Source organism: Macaca fascicularis, chromosome 2 (assembly GCF_037993035.2).
Source record: "Macaca fascicularis isolate 582-1 chromosome 2, T2T-MFA8v1.1".
In the NCBI taxonomy this organism is placed as follows: domain Eukaryota; kingdom Metazoa; phylum Chordata; class Mammalia; order Primates; family Cercopithecidae; genus Macaca; species Macaca fascicularis.
Genome location: NC_088376.1, coordinates 42,449,623 through 42,471,318, shown reverse-complemented (window position 1 = coordinate 42,471,318; position 21,696 = coordinate 42,449,623). Strand labels below are relative to the sequence as shown.

At 41.0% G+C, this 21,696-nt stretch overlaps 1 protein-coding gene across 11 annotated transcripts in view; it reads left to right on the top strand.

Moving 5' to 3' along the window:
- Positions 1-21,696, top strand: part of NMNAT3 (nicotinamide nucleotide adenylyltransferase 3) — a 114,211-nt gene that overhangs the window by 41,159 nt on the left and 51,356 nt on the right. For 7 of the 11 annotated variants that reach the window (XM_065540000.2, XM_065539998.1, XM_065540001.1 and 4 more), the window contains one exon: positions 8,385-8,533. In XM_065540000.2, the coding sequence (XP_065396072.1) occupies positions 8,425-8,533 (109 nt within the window). In that variant the 5' untranslated portion in view covers positions 8,385-8,424. The remainder of the gene's footprint in view (positions 1-8,384; positions 8,534-21,696) is intronic. The other 4 variants (XM_074031161.1, XM_074031160.1, XM_074031162.1 and 1 more) reach the window with 1 other exon arrangement.

Sequence of the window (21,696 nt, the reverse complement as noted above, 5' to 3'; positions counted from 1 at the left end):
AGGTAGGCAGCCTGGGGCTGGTATGACAGCTTCAGGGACATCGAGTCCTGGTTTTCTCTTGACCTATTCTTTGTCAAACCTGGAGTTGGTTCTTGTCCTCAGGGTCTAAGATAGCTGCCATACTCCAGCTATCACATTCCTGGTAGCAAGAGTAGAGAAGAGGAGAAAGGCATGCCTTTCCCTTTTAAGGACAGTGCCTGACCTAAGATCACTGGCCAGACCTTAGGCATGTGGCCTCAGCCTACTGCCAAAGACATTGGGAAAGGTAGCAATATGCCCAGCTGAAGGCAGGCATTCTGTGACTAAAGAGAATGGGAGAATGGATATTAGGGAGTCACCAGCAAACTCTATCCTACCAGAGGTCCTTGATGCTTGTTCTTCCTGCTAGATTATAACCTTCTTGAGGACAAGAACAGATTTTATTTACTCCTCTATCTCCAAGGCACTAGCACAGTAGCTAGTAGGTTGTGTTTTTAATTTTCTGCTATTTGCATTCCTAACAGCAGACCCAAAACACTCCTCACCTTCTAACCCCCTTTTCTGCCTTCTTTGTCCAAGTTGACAGGTCAGCTATGATTTGAGGCATATTTATTTTTCATCATTAGAAAATGTTACTTCTACCAGAATGATATTAGACTGTCTGTTCCTGTGTTTTTCAATATTGACTCTAAATTCCAGAGACAAGAGATGCTTAGAGGAGGATTGTTTTATTGGAGCTAGACAAACAACTGCAGCATTGGTACTTGGGCTTGACCTTCCTCATCAGCACCCTTCAGTGGTGACATCTCCCAGGCCGAGCTGGTCTGAGTGAGCTGACTAATGGGTAGAAGGATGCCGAATGTGTGTCCAAGGGCTGGCAGGTCGTGATCATGGGTAACTAGAAAAATGGGAGGTCTTTTTCAAACAAGGTAAAGAACCGCCTGGAAGCTGGTATACGGAGTGGCAAATTATGTTTTAAAGACAATGAAAGACAAAGGAGCTAATATTTCTGGAGAACCCTCTGTGGGCCAGGCACTGTGCTAGTTGGGTCACCTCCAGTAACCTTCATGAGAGTTCTAAGAGGTAGATATAATTATCTCCATTTTCTATGTGGCTCACTGAGCCTTGGGAGGTTGATTGGACTCTTTACCAGAAAGCAAGCACAAACCCTTCCCTTCCAGGCATGTTGAAAGAATTAGCATTGATGTGTGTGAAGTTTTTAGCACAGTGCCTAGCCTATTACTCAATAAACCCAGTAGCAGTTACTCAGATGTACTTTATTGCAGCAATTGAAACTAGTCCCAAACTCATGAGTATGGCATTGCAAGAGATCTCATTCCACTCCTTGTGCTCCTTCAAATCTTTTGAAATTTCTCGAAACTGAAGAGTGGGCTGCCTGCTTTCCTGGGAGTCTCATAATGAGGATGCATGCTTAATTGACATGTTTGTGTCCTCCAAGGGGTGGCTGGCAGAGGATCCTCACACTGACAAGGAAGGCATGCTTTGCTTTTGTTTTTAGCAGCATTGTGTGCCTGTAGCGACAGCAGGTGAATCCAACAAAGTTAAAAGGGAAAACTACTGGAGTTCGCATGAAGGTTGATTGCCCTGGAGAAGTCGACACACGCACACAGATGGAAATGGTTTCACCGAGTCCTGAAAAATGTGGTCGTCAGCCCCACGTACAAACCATGACTTGTGTTTTCTTTAAGATGAGGAGGCTGGTCAAGAGGTCTGTGTAATGAAAGATGTTTGTAGAATCCATTTCCATTCTGCCTGAAGCCATCTGCTTTATGTCTATGATAAACAGGGATGTTTTCAGCCACTTTCCCAGGCCTGGCCCGTTAGAAATGCTCACCGCAGGGAAAGGTAAATTAACTGCCTCCCAAGCCATGAGCATTAGCACATTACATCTGCAGTGACGGCACTTAACCTTCCCGGGTCGCCGTCCTTACTGTGCCTCTGTGACGGCCTGTGGCAAATGGGCTGAGGGGTGCACACTAGGTTAGAACTTAGTACGCATGGAGTATTGGCCAGCATCACATTACGTGGTGAGCCAGGTGAGATGTGAGCAGTAGAAGAGACCATATTCCAGGAAGATGGAGGCTGCCTGGCCTTCTCCAGCCAGAAAGACCTGAGGGCAACTGGGGCCGTTCTGAGACTTTCTGATGTACCCACTGTCCCTGAAACTTCCTGATGCACTTGAGTACTCTTTCTGAAACACAGACTGAGCAAGTCACATCCTTGTTTAAAATCCTTCAGAGGCTTCCTCCTTGCCCATAGGATAAAATCTAAACTTCATAGGCACCCAGGGTCCCTCGTGATCCTTCTACACTCTGCAGCTTCATCTTGAGCCACTCACACATCAGCTCCTGCCCACACATGAGCCATACTGACATCTTTCAGCTCACCCCCCACCTTCAGCTGCTGTGTCTAGGCCTTTGCAGCACTATGCCTTGTGCCTGACACAGGGTTTGCTATCTTCCCCAGCATCTCAATTCCCTCTCCATTCCTGCTGTAGCTGGAAAGTCCTTTCTGACAGCCTGCCACTAAAAAGTGTGTTAACTTCCTGTGGCTGCTGTAACAAATCACTGCAGCCATAGGAAACTAATGTGTGGCTTAAAACAACACCAATTTGGCCAGGCGCGGTGTCTCATGCCTGTAATCCCAGCACTTTGGGAGGCCAAGGCAGGCAGATCAGCTGAGGTTGGGAGTTCGAGACCAGCCTGACCAACATGGAGAAACCCTGTCTCTACTAAAAACACAAAATTAGCTGGGCGTGGTGGGACCCACCTGTAATCCCAGCTACTCAGGAGACAGAGGCAGGAGAATCACATGAGCCTGGGAGGCGGAGGCTGCGGTGAGCCGAGATCACGCCATTGCACTCCAGCCTGGGCAACAAGAGCAAAATACTGTCAAAAAAAAAAAAAAAAAAAAAAACCACAAATGTATTGCCTTCAAGATTTGTAGGTCAGAAGTTTAAAATGAAGGGGTCTGCATTCCTTCTAGAGACCCTGGGGACAGTTATTTCCTTGCCTTCTCCAGCAGCTAGGGGTCGCTTGCATTGCTTGGTTCATGGCCCCTTCCTAGCACCTCTCTCTTCTCTGACGACTGCTTCTTTCATACATCTCTTTCTCTGTTTATGTAGCCCCGTTGCTGCCCTCTTTATGGGGGCCTTCAAGATAAAACTGAGTAATCCAGACTACCCTCCTCATTTCAAAAATCTTTATGTAATCACGTCTGTAAAATCCCTTTTACCATGTAACATAACATATTCACAGGTTCCAAGGATTAGGACACGGTCATTTTCAGGGGCCAATTATTCACTCTCTCACAGTGAGGTGTTAAGCCCTGAGCCCTTTCCCTGGGGTTATTGTCTGTTGAATTGTCCTTCCCATAGATGACTGGAAGCTCTTTGAGGGTGAGGGCTACATCTGCATTTCCTCCTGTTGCATCTTACTGTCCAGTCGAGGGCCTGGCCACTAGTAGATGCTTAATAAACAGTTGTTCACTGAGTAGTTGGCAGGCAGGGCAGTGCCAGAGACCTGGCTGTTGTGGAGAAACTGGATGGACTCTGAAAAACAGTGCAATGAGCAATGTCTAGGCAGTAAAATCTGGAAGGAATTGTCTGGACCGTCTTGGCAAATGGACAGCCATTAACCTCCAGTTCTCTAGGGCAGAGGGATGACCTCGGTGTCAGTTTGCAGGAAGCCAGCATATCCCTGTTGACAGGATCATGGTGTTAAAGAGGGCCCAACAGGCAAGGATGTCTTTTTTAAATTTTAGATTGAGTGAAATTTTAAAAAGTGAAGTGGGGCTTTGGGGAGAGATCTTGTGTACCTTCAGGGAGCCAGAAAGTTCACTTTATATCTCTGGAAGACTCATTCCATTGACTGGGACAGAACCAAAGAGAAGAGGTAGCCATCTGACAAAAATACTTGGTTAGGGATAGACATTGACTCTCTTGTTCGTTCCACACACATTTCCTGAGTACTTATTGGTGCCAGGCACAGTGCTAGGAGTTGAAAGGACCAAGATGAATTTAAAAACCACTCTCTAATCACTTGAGCCCAGGAGTTTGAGGCTGCAGTGAGCTGTGATTATGCCACTACACTCCAAACTGGAAAAAAAAAGTGAGACTCTGTCTCTTAAAAAAAAAATTAAAAAATAAACACCTCTAAGAGATTATCTTCCACTTGGAGAAGAGCAACATGCATAAAAAGCAATGACAATTCTCTGGTGAAGAAAGAAAAAGGTGATAAAATGTGAAAAACAAGTACAGAGTTAGCATGATAGTGGGGGGCTATTGGGGGAGATACAAGGTAAATATTCCAGGGAGAAAACCTTGAAGGCAGATCACCAGGGTGGCAAGGATGAGGATGGCATTTCAGGTGGTCATGACTGCATTTGCAGAAGCAGCATGTTGTGCTTGAGGAGTGGGACGAGATGCTGTCTGATGACTATGGAGTGGGAGGCAGTAAGCTGGAGAGGGGGCGGGAGCCAAAGGTAGAACCTGTTTGCCTTGTCTCCAGTTTAATGATAAATTCCAACAAGCCTGTACACCACATTCTCAACTTGTTAAATCCTTTAGCAGCAATTATTACTCTGTGGCCTTCATTAAATGCTTATTGATGAGAAGCCTTTCCCAATAGCAAAAGTCTCCTTCACTTGCTCCGTCTCACTAGATATTATTAGATGATAAGGGCAGATGGGACACTTTTATGGCATGCATCTTGCCTTGTGTCTGATGAGACTGGCACTCAAATCAGAGCCAGTTTATTGTCCTGGTGGGTCCCTGGAGTGAGTCCATTTTAGCCCTATCACTGTATTTCTCTGGGTTTGGCTTGGGAGGGTACTTAGTTGAAGCAAATTGGAGTGTACAAATGGTACAGGTGCACTGACCCTGTTACTGATCCTGGGAATGAATGTACACTCACTGTGTCCTTCAGCCTGCAACGTGGCCCAGACAGAGCACAGTCTCCATTAGAACAGTGTGGCTCAGTATGCCCACAGCAAAAAAAGAAAAAGCAAGAGGCACTTAATAAAGGTCATTTATTCTCCTTCTCAGCATCACATTTCATTGCTGTTGATGCCACCATTCAAACAAATGTTCTAATTTACAGTTTCTGGGAACTTTTGGAAAAATGGATGAGAGCCCCCAGGTTACTTGAGATGCTACAGTTACATGTTTTAATGGTTCTAACAATGTATATTTTGTCAAAATGAAATAGAATTTTGAAAGACTTCATAATAGTTGTAAAAAACAGCCACCTTTTCAGTTACAGTCATCATGAGGCTGCTTTTGTGAATAGCTTGGCACACTTTGCAAATATCTTATTAAACCATCCAATCTCCCTGGGAAAAAGCTAGCAGCAGCTTGTTGACTGCTTTCTTCCCACACAGTAGGGGGGATTCCTGCTGCCTCAAAGGAAGTATGAAGACACCACGGCCCACCTAGGCTGAGAGTTTTTCATCTTCACACTGTAGCTCAGAGTACACACCCTCCAGCCAGCCAGTGCCCTGTTTCAGTCTTCACTGACCCCTACTCTGGGCCAGGCTCTGTGCTTCAAGCTGAAATCCCAGGATGGAGAAAACACCACTTCCTTTCCTAAAGGGTTTACTGTCCAGTGGATAGGAAAGACATATAAGCAGGCTTTTTCAATAAAATGCGGCATGTGATTTATTAAAGGTAAGTCAGATATGAGTTAACCTAAGCTAGATGTCAAAGAAGCCGTCTCAGCAGCCTTCCACCCTCCCAGCACCCAGACACTTGTATGCCCAACTCTGTGGCAGCCACGGTGGATTAGTTAATCCAGTTTCCAATACCCTTTCCCTTACTGTTCTCACTAGAGAGGCTGTCAAGCTAAATAGATGCCTTTCTAGCCTTTGTCGTAGCTAGAGTGGCCATGTAACCTAGTTCTGGCCAATGAGACAGAAGCAAAATCTGCAGGAGGTTCTAAAAAAGCTCTTGTGCTCTTGATTAAGAGGAATAGCTAATCTGGTACAGCTTCTTGCTCCTCCTCCTTGCCTTTATTGAGGTTATGATGGCTGTAGCTGCAACAGCAATCTTGTGACCATGAGAGAGAAACTGAAAGAATTGCAAGTCATTGTTGAACCCATGATCTAATGTCATTAGGTGCCTACTTCCAGACTTTTTGTCATGTTAGAAACAAATGAACCTCTCTTTGTTTAGACCACTGAGGTTAGGCTTCTGGTATTTGCAGCTAATATATCCCTAACTGATATAGGTACCTAGCAAGTAATTGATAAATAGTGATTGAAGTAATAAATAATGTAATCATATGAATTGGGTCTTAACACATTGGGATGTGCTGGGGGGTTTTCTGGTTGGAGGAAACCAAAATAGCCTGTACAGAAGGTTGAAGCAGGAAGCCATGAAGATGTCACAAAGAAGTCCTAACAGGTAGTTCATTGTTGCTAGAATATAAAGTAGGAAGCTGGATGAAAGCCTGGAGAAGGAGATAACATGGGCCAAATTGAAACAGTTTCCTTTGATACAAGCAGGGTCCCAGGTTCCTGTGACTGAGCACTCTACATGTTGCCCCCAGAACTACAGGATTACAGCTAAGACCATCATAGCAAGATGAACAATAAAGGCAGTAAATGCATTCCTCCTGTTGGTTGCTGTATTATCTATTACTGCATAACCAATTACACCAAAATGTAGCAGCTTAAGACAACACATTTATTTATTATTTTTATTTATTATCTCACAGTTTCTGTGGGTCTTGAATCCAGACATAATTTAACTTATAAAACCTGTCTTATAAAGCTTCCGTCAGTGTTCACAGGGTTGCAGTCACATCTGAAAACTTGACTGGGGGAAGATCATGCCCACACTCATGCACATAGTTGTTGGAGATCCAGTTCCTCACTGGATGTTGGCCACCAGAGGTCTCTCTCACTCCCTGGGCCCATGGGCATCTCCATGGGGCAGCTCACAACCTGCCTCCTGGCTGCATCAGGGTGAGCAAGTGAGAAAGCAAAAGAGGTGAGCAAGAGGGAAGCCAGAGGCCTTTGGTAACCTTAGCTCAGAAGTGGTAACCACTACTGCTGTATTCTGTTTGTTGTAAGCAAGTTTCAGCCTATACTTAAGGGATGAGATTACCAGTGAATTCTAGAAGGATCACTGGGAGCCATCTTAAACACTGCCTACCACAGAAACACCGCCATCTCCTTTCTCCTCCTGCTCCATCAGGGTCAGCAGTAGCAGCACCTTTCTCAACATTGTTGTCATCATCACAACCACAGTGATTGTTTATTAAATGCTTCTTCTGTATCAGGCACTTTCCATATGTAACTATCCTTACTATAACCTTGTAAGAGTAAGTAACTTATCCCCATCTTGCAGGTTAGAAAACTGAGGCTCAGAGAGGGTCTGTGGTTTGCCCTAGGCCTCACAGCCAGTGAGAGGCAGAACTGAGGGTCACCCAAGGCCCACCTGGAGGACGCAGCATCTCAGAGGCAAGAGAACCGTGTCTGCCAGCCAGTCCTGGAGCCTGGGCTGTTTCCTTCTCACCTTTAACCTCAACAGAGTGAGGTCAGAGGGTGGAATGCACCCTCTCAAAATGGTTGGGCCCCAGATAAAGGACAATATGTGAGATCAGAATTCAGTCTGCATATTAGATAATAGTCCAGTAACAATGTTGGTTTCCTGATTTTAATCATTGTTCTGCAGTTATGTAACAAAGTGTCTTCATTCTGAGAAAACACATACTGAAGTATTTAGAGGTAAAGAGATTTTATGTCTATGACTTACTCTCAAACATTTCAGAAAAAATATTTATAAACAGGTATGTATGTGTGTGGAAAGAGAGTGAATGATAAAGCAAGTGTGGTAAAATGTTAACATTGGGGAATCTGGATAAAGAGTATAAAAAATTTTGTATAAATTTTGTAACATTTTTTCAATAAGTCTAAAATTGTTTCAAAGTAAAAAGTATTTTAAAAGTGCTAATCTACTCTAGGACCTTGTGAGATCTATTAGGATTACCAGAAATGACACTGTGGGGGTCTTCTAGCCCTCCTTCTGACCCCAGGGTGATCTGTCGGAGCCCAAGGAGGATATAGAAGTTCAGAACAGAACATGGGTTCTGGGATCAGGCTGCCTGGGTTCCAGTCCTGGCCCAGTAGCTTCTAAGGTCCCTGAGCTGTATGAGTAACCACTCAGGGTTGTTAAAAAGGACTTGGCAAGAGAAGGATATACCTTGGCATAGCACTTGGCGTACTTCATGGCCCATGGCAAACCCTCCTTAAATGTTGTTTTAATGGCCTCCTCAGTCATCTTACAAGTTGAGAAGTAACGGTCTGTGTATGGTTTAGAGAGACTGATCTGGATAATTGTCTCAGTGCTAACTCCCTGACATGAGCTTTTGTCCCCATAAAAGCAGGGTGGCCACTGCAACGGGTGTGGATGTGCCGGACAAGATGAAGAGCCGAATCCCTGTGGTTCTCCTGGCCTGTGGCTCCTTTAACCCCATCACCAACATGCACCTGCGCTTGTTTGAGGTGGCCAGAGATCACCTACACCAAACAGGTCAGTCAGGGGGCCCTGAGTCCAACAGAAGAACTGACAGGTTAGGCTTCATGGGGCTTTTCTGGCTGCTGGCATCACTATTATTAAAACAGCTCAGTTTATTTATTCACAGCATAACTAGAGGCATTTTTTTTCATCACATTCAAAGGGTTGATGCTTATAGTCTTGTGACATGTATACAAGTCATACACCTTGCATAGACCTGAACACATCCCAAGGTCTGCCCTCCCTGCCCACCTCACATTGGCAATGAATGACAACAGGCGCTCTATAGAACCTGTGCCACAATCAGGGCATCCTTTCTGGTACTCCCAACATCTACCTACACAGCCAGATGAATAGGTTGCATGTGCCTTAGAAAGCTCCTGATACTCTTCAGAGGGTAAGCAAATGCTTGACAACGGGCATTTTGACATTTTCTCATTTTAAAGAATATATCTTAGATTATTACAAATTAATAATCTTGTATATAGGGCATTTCCAATACAGATGGCATGACTTTGACAGAAATATTTAATCAGCTGAAAATATATAATCTGAGGATGTTTCATCTCCTTGACTTTCTATTTCATTATTAAAGGAGTAAAGTGACATTTATAATCTGCATGATTGTTTCTGAAGAATGTAAGTAATGTATCTGTTGGCTATCAAGTATATATGAAATTATTTACTTGTATATTTATGAATGTATTATGTATTCATATATGTATTTTGTGTTTCTATATTGTTTGTAAAAGTTTGCCTTTAAGGACATTGTTTTTATACCAGAATCGATTCCTATTTACTTTTAATATAGCAAAAAGTATTTGAGTAACGTGGAAATCATTTCTTCAAAGAAATAATGCATAAGTATTAGTTTATTTTAAAGGAAATATCTTTATTTTAAAAACATTTTTATTTAAAAAGTGAAAGTGAGTGTCTATCCTTGATAAATAAATAGCTTAGTATATAATAGGAATAAAAAATATTCAAACAATTCATTAAAACTAGTTGGTGGGCATTTTTAGACAGTATACCAAAAAGGAAGTATAAATGGCCAACAAATTTAGGGAAAGATGCTTAAAATCACTAATAATCAAAGAAAGTGCAAATAAAAATGTGATAAACTATACAAAGTGATAAGCACCACCATGAGGGCATCTCCTGTGGCTGCTGGAACACCACAGAATTGCCACCATCTGCCACTGGGCTTATAGTTAGTGCTCAAAAAATATCTGTTGCAGGATTAAATAGTTTTAGCCTGTGAGACTGGCAAAGATTAAAGATGGACCAAATTCAGTGCTGGCAGAATAAAGAAGCACTGGCAGTAGTAGGACTGTACTGGTAGTAATAGGATAAATTTTGAGGACAATTTGGTGTTCTGTGACAAAAGATTTAAAGTCTCTACCCATACTCATAATGAAGAGAAAAATGAACCAATGGAAACCAAACCAGATTTGATGCAGATGTTATAATTAGCAGACAAAGACTTGAAAACAGTTATTATAATTACGTGCTATATGTTCAAGTTAAGCAGAGATATGGAAAATATAAAAGGACCCAAATCAAACATCTAGAATTAAATACTACAACCTGTGAGATGAAAAATACACTGTAAACAATAAAAAACAGATTAGACATTACAGAAGAAAAGGTTAGTGAACTTGAAGATATAATAATAGGAACTATCTAAAAATACAGGAAGAAAAAATTTTAAAAAAGAAAGAATAACAATGAGATATGGGAGAACTTGAAGCAGCTTAATATACTTGGAATTGGAATCCCAGAAGGAGAAAACAAAGGAAGAACTATAAAAAATATTTGAAGAAATAATGACTGAAATTTCTCCAAATTTTATGAAAACCCATAGATCCAACTATCTGAACAAACTCCAAACACAAGAAACATTAAGAACACAACACTGAAATATATAATAATCAAATTTCTCAAAACTGGTAATAGTCAAAAGCAACCACAGAACAAAAATAAAGATGACAGCAGATATCTTGTTACTGAATTTACCAAAAAAGAATTTAGTGTAATAACATTGTTAAAGAACTGAAAGAAAATACTGTCGACCTAGAATTCTATATCCATTCCATATCCGGCAAAAATATCTTTCAAAAATGAAAGCAAAGTAAAGGCATTTTCAGATACTCAAAAGCTGAAAGAACTCACCACCAGCAAACTTGCATTACAAGAAATGCTAAATTCTTCAGGCAGAAGGAAAACAATACCAAACAGAAACATGGACCAACACAGAGGAATACAGAGCATTGGAAATGGTAACCACATGGGGCAATTATGTAATATTTTTTATTGATTAATTTTCTTTAAAAGGTAATTAACAGTTTAAACAAAAGTAACAATACACTGTGGGATTTATAACCTATGTAGAAGTAAAATATATGATAACAGTAGAATAAAGGCTGAGGGGGTAAAAGGGAATATACATAAAGTGGTATAACATCACTTAAAGATAGACCGTAAGAAGTTAAAGATATGTTTTAAACTCTAATGCAACTGTTAAAATGAAGCAGTTAGTGTTAATAAGCATACAGAGGAAGTAAAATAGAATTGGAATATACTCAGTTAATTCAAAAGAAGAAAAAGAAGAAACAGGGAACAAAAAACAGATGAGACAAACAGAAAACAACATAAGAGATTTAAACCTAACTATATCAATAATCACATTAAATATAAGTAGCCTAACAACTTCTGCAAAGAGGCAGACTGCCAGATTCAATAAAATAAGCAAGACCCAACTATAAACAAGAAGCATACTTTAAACATAGAAACCCAAATAGGTTAAAAGTAAGAGAACAGAAAACTGTCCTATGCTAACACTAATTAAAAGAAAGCTGGAGTGGCTATAGTAGTATCAGAGAAAGTAGATTTCAGAGGAGTGAATATTACGAGGGATAAATAAGGTCATTTCATAATCATAAAGGGGTTAATGCTTTAAGCAGAAGTAATACGCTTTTTGCACTTAGTAATATAACTTCTAAATATATAAGGAGCAAAAACTTATAGAATTGCAAGGAGAAATAGACAAACCCACATTTAGAGTCAGCTATTTTAATGCTCTTCTCAGTAATTAATAGAATAAGCACACAGAAAATTAATAGAAGACTTGAACAACACTATTAAACAATTTGACCTAATTGACATTTATAGACCACTGCATCGTACATCACAGAATACACATCCTTCCCAAGGGCACACAGAACATTTACCAAAATAAGCCATATTCTGAACCATAAAACAAGTCTCGGCCTGGTGCGGTGGCTCACGCCTGTAATCCCAACACTTTGGGAGGCCAATGTGGGTGGATCACCTGAGGTCAGGAGTTCGAGACTAGCCTGGCCAACATGGTGAAACCCCATCTCTACTAAGAATACAAAAATCAGCCAGGTATGGTGGCACGCACCTATAATCCCAGCTACTCAGGAGGCTGAGGCAGGAGAATCGGCTTGAACCTGAGAGGCACAGGTTGCAGCGAGCCGAGATCATGCCACTGCACTCCAGCCTAGGGAATGGAGCGAGACTCCATCTCAAAAAAAAAAAAAGTCTCAATAAATGTAAAAGGACTGAAGTAATACAAAGTGTATTCTCTGACCACAGTGGAATTACATTAGAAATCAATAACAGAAAGAGCTCTGGAAGATCTCCAAATATGGAAATAAAATAACATACTTCTAAAAACTCATGGGTCACAGAAGAAATCAAAATGGAAATTAGAAAACGTTTTGAACTCCATGAAAGTGAAAACAATATATAAAAAAATTAGGATGCCACCGAAGTAGTACTTAAGGAGAGTTTTATAACACAAAATATTATACTAGGAAAAAAATGGTCTCAAATCAATGATTTCAACTTCCACCTTAATAAACAAAGGAACAGATGAAAAACAAAATAAGCAGAAGAAAGGAAATACAATAATGTGCCACACTATGACATTTCAGCAAATAACAGACCATATGTACAACAATGGTCTCAAGGCTGTAATGGAGTTGAAAAGTTCCTATTGACCAGTGATGTTATAGCATCATGACTCAAGGCATTACTCATGTTTGTGGTGATGCTGGTGTAAATAAACCTACTGCATGACTAATCATATAAAAATCTAAAAAGTCTACCATAGGCCAGGCATGTTGGCTCATACCTGTAATCCCAGCACTTTGGGAGGCCAAGGCAGGTGGATCATGAGGTTAAGAGATCAAGACTAGCCTGGCCAAGATGGTGAAACCCCATCTCTACTAAAAATACAAAAATTAGCCAGGCCTGATGGCGCACGCCTGTAATCCCAGCTACTCGGGAGGCTGAGGCAGGGAATTGCTTGAACCTGGGAGGTGGAGGTTGCAGTGAGCCAAGATCGAGCCACTGCACTCCAGCTTGGGTGACAGAGCGAGACTCTGTCTTAATCAATCAATAAGTCTAGCATATACAATTATATACAGTACATAATACTTGATAATGGTAATAAATGACTAAGTTACCGATTTATGTATTTACTATATGTTTATCCTTATTTTAGAGTCTATTCTGTTTGTTTAAAAAAAAAAAAAAAAAAAAAAACCTCACACCTGTAATCCCAGCACTTTGGGAGGCCGAGATGGGTGGATCACGCGGTCAGGAGATCGAGACCATCCTGGCTAACACGGCGAAACCCTGTCTCTACTAAAAATACAAAAAAACTAGCCGGGCGTAGTGGCGGGCGCCTGTAGTCCCAACTACTCGGGAGGCTGAGGCAGGAGAATGGCGTGAACCCGGGAGGCGGAGCTTGCAGTGAGCCGAGATCACGCCACCGCACTCCAGCCTGGGCTACTGAGCAAGACTCCGTCTCAAAAAGAAAAAAGAAAAAAAAAAGGTAACTGTAAAAGAGCCTCAGGCAGCTCCTTCAGAAAGAATTCCAGAACAAGGCATTGTTATCATAGATGACAGCTCCATGCATGTTTCTGCCCCTGCAGACCTTCTAGTGGGACAAGATGTGGAGGTAGAAGATGGTGATATTGATGATCCTGATCATGTGTAGGCCTAGGCTAATATGTGTGTTTGTATCTTAATTTTTAACAAAATTTACAAAGTAAAAATTTGAAAATAAAACTTATAGGATAAGGATATGATGAAAAATATTTTTGTATATCTGTACAATATGTTTGTGTTTTAAGCTAAGTATAATTACAAAAGAATCCAAAAGTTTAAAAAGTTGACAAGTTTATAAAGTAAAAAAGTTATAGTAACCTAAAGTTAATTTATTATTGAAGAAAGAAAAATATTTTTTAAAATTTAGTGTAGTTTAAATAAACAATGTTTATAAAGTCTGTAGGAGTCTACAGTAATATTGTAGTCCTTCACATTGACTCACGCCTTGACTTACCTAGAACAACTTCCAGTCCTGCAGGCTCCATTCATGGTAAGTGTCCTATCAAAGTATAGTGTTTGTATACATATTTTGAGACAGAGTCTCGCTCTGTCACCCAGGCTGGAGTACAGTGGCGTGACCTCAGCCTACAGCAACCTCCACCTCCCGGGTTCAAGCGATTCTCCCGTCTCAGCCTCCCGGGTAGCTGAGACTACAGGCATGCACCACCATGCCTGGCTGATTTTTTGTATTTTTAGTAGAGATGGGTTTCATCATGTTGGTCAGGCTGGTCTTGAACTCCTGACCTTGTGGTCAGCCTGTCTCAGCCTCCCAAAGTGCTGGGATTACAGGCATGAGTCACTGTGCCTGGCATGTTTATCTTTTATACCATGTTTTTTACTGTACCTTTTCTGTGTTTAGATATGTTTAGAACATTTCTCAAAAAAAAAAAAACATATACAAACGGCCATCAGGTATATGAAAAACTGCTAAACATTACTAACATCAGAGAAATGCAAATCAAAACCAACATGAAATATCATCTTACCCATTCAGAATGGCTATTATTAAAATAACAAAAAATAACCAATGTTGGTGATGATGCAGAGAAAAGGGAACTCTTGTAAACTATTGGTGAGAATGTAAACTGGAACAGCCATTATGAAAAACAGTATGGAGATATCTCAAAAACTAAAATTATAATTACTATTTAATTCAGCAATCTCTCTACAAGGTATCTACCCAAAGGAAAAGAAATCAATATATCAAAGGGATACCAGCACTCATATGTTTATTGCAGCACTATTCACAATAGCAAAGATATGGAATCAACCTAAGTGTCCATCAATGGATGAATAGATAATGAAAATGTGGTATATATACATAATGGAATACTATTCTGCCATAAAAAAGAATGAAATCATGTCATTTACAGCAACGTGGATGGAACTGGAGATCATTATCTTAAGTGAAATAAGCCAGACACAAAAAGATGAATATTACATGTTCTCACTTTTATGTGGGAGCTAAAAAATTTGAACACTTGGAGGTGGAGTGTGGAAAGATAGTTAACAGAGACTGAGAAGGATGAGTTGGGGAGGAAGTGGAAGAATGAAGAGAACTAGGTTAAAAGGTATAAACATGCAGTAAGATAGAAGGAATAAATTCTAGCCAGGCGTGATGACTCATGCCTGTAATCCCAGCACTTTGGGAGGCCAAGGTGGGTGGATCATTTGAGGCCAGGAGTTCAAGACCAGCCTGGCCAACATGGCAAAATCCTGTCTCTACTAAAAATACAAAAATTAGCTGGACATGGTGGTGCACACCTGTAATCCCAGCTACTCGGGAGGCAGAGGCATGAGAATCACTTGAACCTGGGAGGCTTGCAGTGAGCCCAGATCATGTCACTGCACTTCAGCCCAGGCAACAAAGCAAAGCCCTGTCTCAAAAAACAAAATGAAACAAAATAACAACCCAGTGAAAAACTGGGCCAAATATTTGAACAGACACTTCACCAAAGAAGACATATGGAAATGACTTCTCATAGCATTAGGGAAATACAGATGAAGATCACAGTGAGATACCACTGTACCCCTATTAGAATGACTAAAATTAAAAACTGATTATACCAAGTATGGCTAAGGACCTGAAGCAATTGGAATTTTCATACACTGTTGGTGGGGATAGAAATAGTGGAATGACTGTGGAAAATAACTTTGCAGTTTCTTAAAAGTTAAATATGGCCAATTGCATGGCTCATGCCTGTAATCTCAACACTTTGGGAGGCTGAGATGAGAGGATGGCTTTGAGGCCAACCTGGGCAACATAGCAAGACCCTATCTCTACAAAAATTGAAAAAAAGTAGCCAAGCTTTGTGGTACATGCCTGTGGTCCTAGCTACTCAGGATGCTAAGGCAAGAGGATTACGTAAGCCTAAGAGTTCAGAACTGCAGTGAGCTGTGATTGCACCACTGCACAGTGTCATAGATGACAGCTCCATGCGTATTTCTGCCCCTACAGACCTTCTAGTGGGACAAGATGTGGAAGTATAAGACGGTGATATCAGGACGACAGACTGATATCCCATCTCAAAAAAAAAAAGAAAGTTAAATATGCATTTACTATATTACTATATGATTCAGCCATTCTATTTCTATTTACACAAGGTGTTGTCTTTGTTGTGAGATTTACCAGAGAGCAGGGCTTGTACTCTACTTTGTAGAATGTGCTGCTTCTCAGACAGGTCTACCTACACAGTGTTATTAAAACACTTGATGTACTTGCAGGCTCTCCTTTAGCCTCAGGAGAAGCTTCAGCATGGCCCAGTGAGGTTTCACAGGGTACTCCTGGTCCCCAAACGCCATGATAACCATGGCATGCATAGATAGTTGATCACATTGGATACATTATATGTTTATATTATATATAATTTCTGTCATTTGGAATATTAGTAGGTAGAGGGGTTTTCGTCACATATGACCTCAATCACCCTCTTGCCTTTATTTTCAGTCATCCCTCCATGGAAAGTACTTGGTCATTTTTGAAAGTTCAGAATGGACTCTTCTACCTATGTTGGTGTTATACACTGGGTTGCCACCTTTCAACATTCCACAGATATTTACTGCATCTTCCAAGCACTATTGCTGAAAATAGAGTTGGTTAAATTGCATCTCCTACCCAAAAGGATTGCATAGCATAGGTGGTGAGAGACCTACCACACGGTAGCAGGTGATTGTGGCACTAGGTGCAAAGGAAGGGCATCTTCCAACTGCAGTTGGGGAAAATTCCCGGGAGGAGGTTTAGCCAGGCACAGTTTAGGCAGCATATATACAGAGAAAGCAGCATGGATAAAAGCCGGCAATGGAGGAGAATCACGTTCCAGTGCATAGGAGGAACATAAGGCTGACAAGATGGGGAGGACTCAAGCGTAGAGGTGAGACTGATAAAGCAGAGTGGACCCACTTGCCACCATGAGAGTATGTGGAGTGAATTTTCCTTCTCTGCACAGCCAGGCATCACCCACTGCTACCCACAGCCAGCTGATCTGTGCACTGAGCCATAACCCGACCCATCTTCTTTCCAGGGACAGATAATTTAAACGGTGCCTTTATTCTCCATCTGAATCAACTCATGATTAAGGCTGAATGAAAATTTGGTCCCAAGCTTTCTTTTTTTCATTAAGAAAACTAAATCTCTCTTCTGTGGGTGTATTTTCACTAAAACAATTCACAATTTTCATTCAATATTACATGCATATAAATCAAATTAAGCACGCTGAAGCAATTTGTTTAGTAACTTTAAATAGAAATTAATAGTGTCTTCCTGGTTTGCTGCAGTAGCACTAACTCCTTATTGGCCTTGCACTCTTTCCCCCTTTCAAAAGCATTCTTTCTTCAAACTACAATTGTCCTCCCTTCGTTGATGTCTTCCTTTTCCTCCTGAAATAACAACATAACCTTAAAAGCTGACAGAGGCACTATAATATATCAAAACTTTTAACTATCTTTAGTCCTGTGATAACAGACCCCTTTATGATGAAAAAAGTGTACATTATATAAAAAGGAACTTATATCTGTAGATTTCATTGTTAATAATACATTACCAAAGTCATCAGTGCTCAAGAGATAAAATGTTGAACTCAGCTGTTTTTTTCACACTCCTTTACTTGAAAGAACGTTTGGGAATTAGATATGGGCTGGTACAATTGTGTGTTATCTGTGGATTTTCTGTACTTTATAGTGTGGTTCTTTGATCATGGGCACATCTTTGGCTTGTGTCACATGCTATGCAAGTTCTCACAGAGAAGATTCTCAAAGGCTTGATGGATGAATTTGTGTGGTGGATGTAGGTGGTTTTAAAAAGTTCATTTGGAATTTTTATTCCTATTTTGCTGATTTTTGACAGAAAATGATTCAGCACAACATATGACTAGTCAGTAGCTTTGGACATACCTAAAGCATTCATTGAATATGTAAAGAATTTGAGCCTACATTTCTCTTAAGATGTTGGATGTATTCCCAGTTGTAAATGCTTGTTTTCCCAACATGTAAGTTTGTTTCCCAACAAACTTACTAACAGAGATTGAATTACACTTAAATTCTGTTTACTGTTATTTAGTTTGTTACTTCTAATCAATATAATTTAATTATTGGCCTATATTTCAGCAATAATCCACTTGTGTTTATTTCAAATTGAACTTTGTCGGTTAATATTTAGTTAACAACTATTTAGCACTTGTTTATTTTCTGTATTTAACAAACACTTATGTCATCCTTACTGTTTACCAGGTAATGCTCTAAGTGCATTACATGAACTGATTTAATTTTCATAACAGCCCTACCAGGTGGGTACTGCAATTCTCCCTATTTTACAGATGAGGAAGCTAAGGCTAAGGCTCAGAGACATTGAATAACTTGCCTGAGATCACACAGCCAGGAAGTGGTAGAGCCAGTTTGCCTCAGAGTCCGTGCTCATAACCACCATGCCATGCAGCCTCCATTCATTCACCTTATCTCTTATCGCGTGTCCATCTCTGCTGGGTGTTGTACTTGATGCAAGAATACATGGGAGCAGAAGTAGCCCCTGTGGTTCTGGAAGAGACAAACACTAATTGAATCCCACAGAGACAAAAATTACCAAGGTGACATATACCACTCGGGACGCTCCCAGTGCCATCAGTGTGAACAGTGTGACATTCTAATGGAGACAGAGGGTCCAGAGAAGGTTTCTCTGAGGATGTTAAGGACTGAGCTGGAGGAGAATGATGAGGTATTTCTTAAGTTAAAGGTGAAGTTCGCTGGAGTCAGAGGATTCAGAAAAAGAACATTCTTGGCTTAAGAAAGTGCATATGCAAAGACTCTGTAGTGGAAGAGAACGTGGCCACTGAGGAATGACCAGCAGGCAGGGAGCAAAGGAACATGTTGCAGTAGGTGAAGCAAGAGACACAGAAAGAGGCAAACCATGAGAGCCTTGCAGGCCATTTGTGAAAAATGTGCTTTTTAATCCTAGAGCTGTGAGAAGATGAGAATATATGCGCCCACCCTGCAACACATACACACACAGAGAGAGAAGAGCGGATGAAGAAAAACCAGTTCAGAGGGAGTTGAAGCAATATTTTTGATGATAGGGTGATGATGGCAATAAATGGATGTTGACAGTGGAAGGTGTAATTAGAAGGTAAAATTGACCTGGTAATGGATTGAATGTGAGGAAGAGAGAGTGCTACCCACTAGAAAGAGAGAGTCCTGAAGGAGGACCAGATCTGGGGAATAGACAAGTTTACCTTCACACATGCTGAGTTTGAGAGACCTATGAGAATACAGGACTGGAGAGAGACATTTGCGAGTGACCTGTAGGTAATAAATGAAGGTATCCATAGGGGTAAATGAGATCACAGAGACAGTGAGAGAGAGAGTTGTAAGGAGAGATGAGCCCTGAGGAGCCCCAGGCTTTGACAGCCTTACAAAGGAGAATCAGCTTACAAAGAAGTTCAAGAAGACCCAAGAAATAGGAGGAACCAGAGTAGTTTCTGTCACAGAAGACAGGAAAGATGAAGGGTCCCCAGCATTAAGAGTTAGAGTTTAGTACTAGAGTTAGATGAAGACTGAAAAATCACATCTGTGCAGTTCAACAATGTGATGTCTGGGAGAATGGCTTTGTTGGTGACATCTGGGAGAATGGCTGTGCTGAAGCAGTGGTATTGACAACTGGATTGGCTATGCATTCAGGAGAGACTAGGAGAAGAGGAGATAGAGGTGGCTAGTAGCAGCAGTCCTCTTGTGAATGGCAAGGACCCAGGTAAAGTGAGGTCAAATGTACAAGAACAAGGAGAGATTATTTGTCATAATGACAAGGGGAGCCATTTGAGACAAGCAGCCCTGGGGGAGCATACATGCCCTGTCCAAAGGGGAGAGTGGCCACACCTTCTAATTCCTCACAAGAAGCTAGAAATAGGAATTTTCATGTTTGAAAGATTGTTGATGGCTGCATTGCTTGCAACTGCGAAATATGGAAAACAAAACATTAAACTCTAAACAAATATTCTACTCTAGTAAGTAGATTTCTTTTTCCTGATACACAGGGTAGCAATTCTGAAACTACTTTCTGTGTATACTAGCACTGAGCAATAAGTAAATATCTTATAGATAATGGAAGTCAAGCATTTCACTGTTGGAGAAAGAAGCTACAAATGCGGACAGAGAGAAGTTACAAATGTCCTGTGATATGGGATTGGAATTAAAGGTATCAGGGTGAACTCATGAATAGATAAGGTAAAAAGGATAGATACAGTGGGTGGATGGGTGGATAGATGGATAAATGGATGGATGGGTGGGTAAGTAGGTAGGTGGGTGGATAGATAGATAGATAGATAGATAGATAGATAGATAGATAGATAGATAGAGTGTGGATATTTATATAGATACACATGCAACTCTATCTTAGCCCTGTCTGCTGAGAGGGCCTGGAACTAGTTATACCCCAGTAGCCATAATAAAAACTAGCATCCTAAGTTTGGCTTCTAAGCATCATTTTGTACTAAAAGAGCTCCTTAGAAAAATGGTTGAATCTGGGGCTGCGGATAGAAAACACAAGATAAACTTGGAACATTTTGTGGTACCAAAAAGTAAGGAAGTGTTCAAAGAATGGCACATGTCAAAGGGACAGCATAGCCAATGTAAGGTCTCCCACCAATAAAAGCTGAGGACAACTTGAACATAAAAGCAAATAAGGGATTATAACTAATTTCATACATTTGTAGTCTATGAGTCTAAACTGATTTAAAACCGATAAATATATTGGTTAATTAAATGAACAAACAAATGCAAGAAAGGGGAAGGCTCTTTCTTACAGTAAAATGCCAGTGCAGGAGGAATAGTGGAATTAGAAAACCACCATTTAGCAACCATCCAAATAATTGATTTACGCAAGAATCACTAATGAATGTTAATACTAGTGGGTTGAAATAACAAGATATGTATGTGGTCACAAAGTAACTCCTGACAATAGACTGATTAATTCCACAGGAAAAAATATCTTTATAGCTGACAAATGTAGCAGACACAACCTTAACCAAGTGATCAAAGCTAATACCACCAATATGGGACATAATGACCTCATGCATGTCCTGATATGATGCACTGAGGAGGGTCCACCCCCACTTCTGTGCTGGTTCTGCCAGAAGGGCGTACCCTGTACCTCCTCCTGAGGAAACATCAGGCAAACCTAAAGTGAGAGACATTCTGCAAAATAATCGGCCTGTACAAAACGTCAGTGTCACGAAAGACAAACTAAAGAACTATTTCAGAAGAAAGAAAGCTAAAGAGAACCCAGGTCTCTGGGCCCAAGGCCAGTGTTTCTCTTACTGCCTTGTGCTCCAAGAGGCAACAGCAGGTTTCTATGAGGCCTCCTCAATGTGCAAGTCCAAAACACAGATTTGGTGAGAGCAGAGAGTCTGGTAGACTAACAGAAAGTAGGGACGCAGTCAGGGCTTGATTGTGGAGTCTGAAATGCCTGATAAGGAATGGGGACTTTAGGTGAAAGGGACCCATTGAAAGTCTTTAACCAACTCCCCCATCACATGCCTACTAGGCCATGGGAGGAGACTTAGCAAGGAATCTTCAGACACCCTGTGGAAAGCAACTGCTAGAATCTCTCAGCAACCTGATTCTCAGCCCAGATCCTCATCCAGTGCTAGGACTTGCTGACTCCGAGCATTCAGGCCCACTTCACCAGAAGAGGGATGCATGCATTTGGAACATCTGCCTACAACCTGGTTCAAATGTATACTGGAATGCATGCAGAATACAGGGAGAATACAACT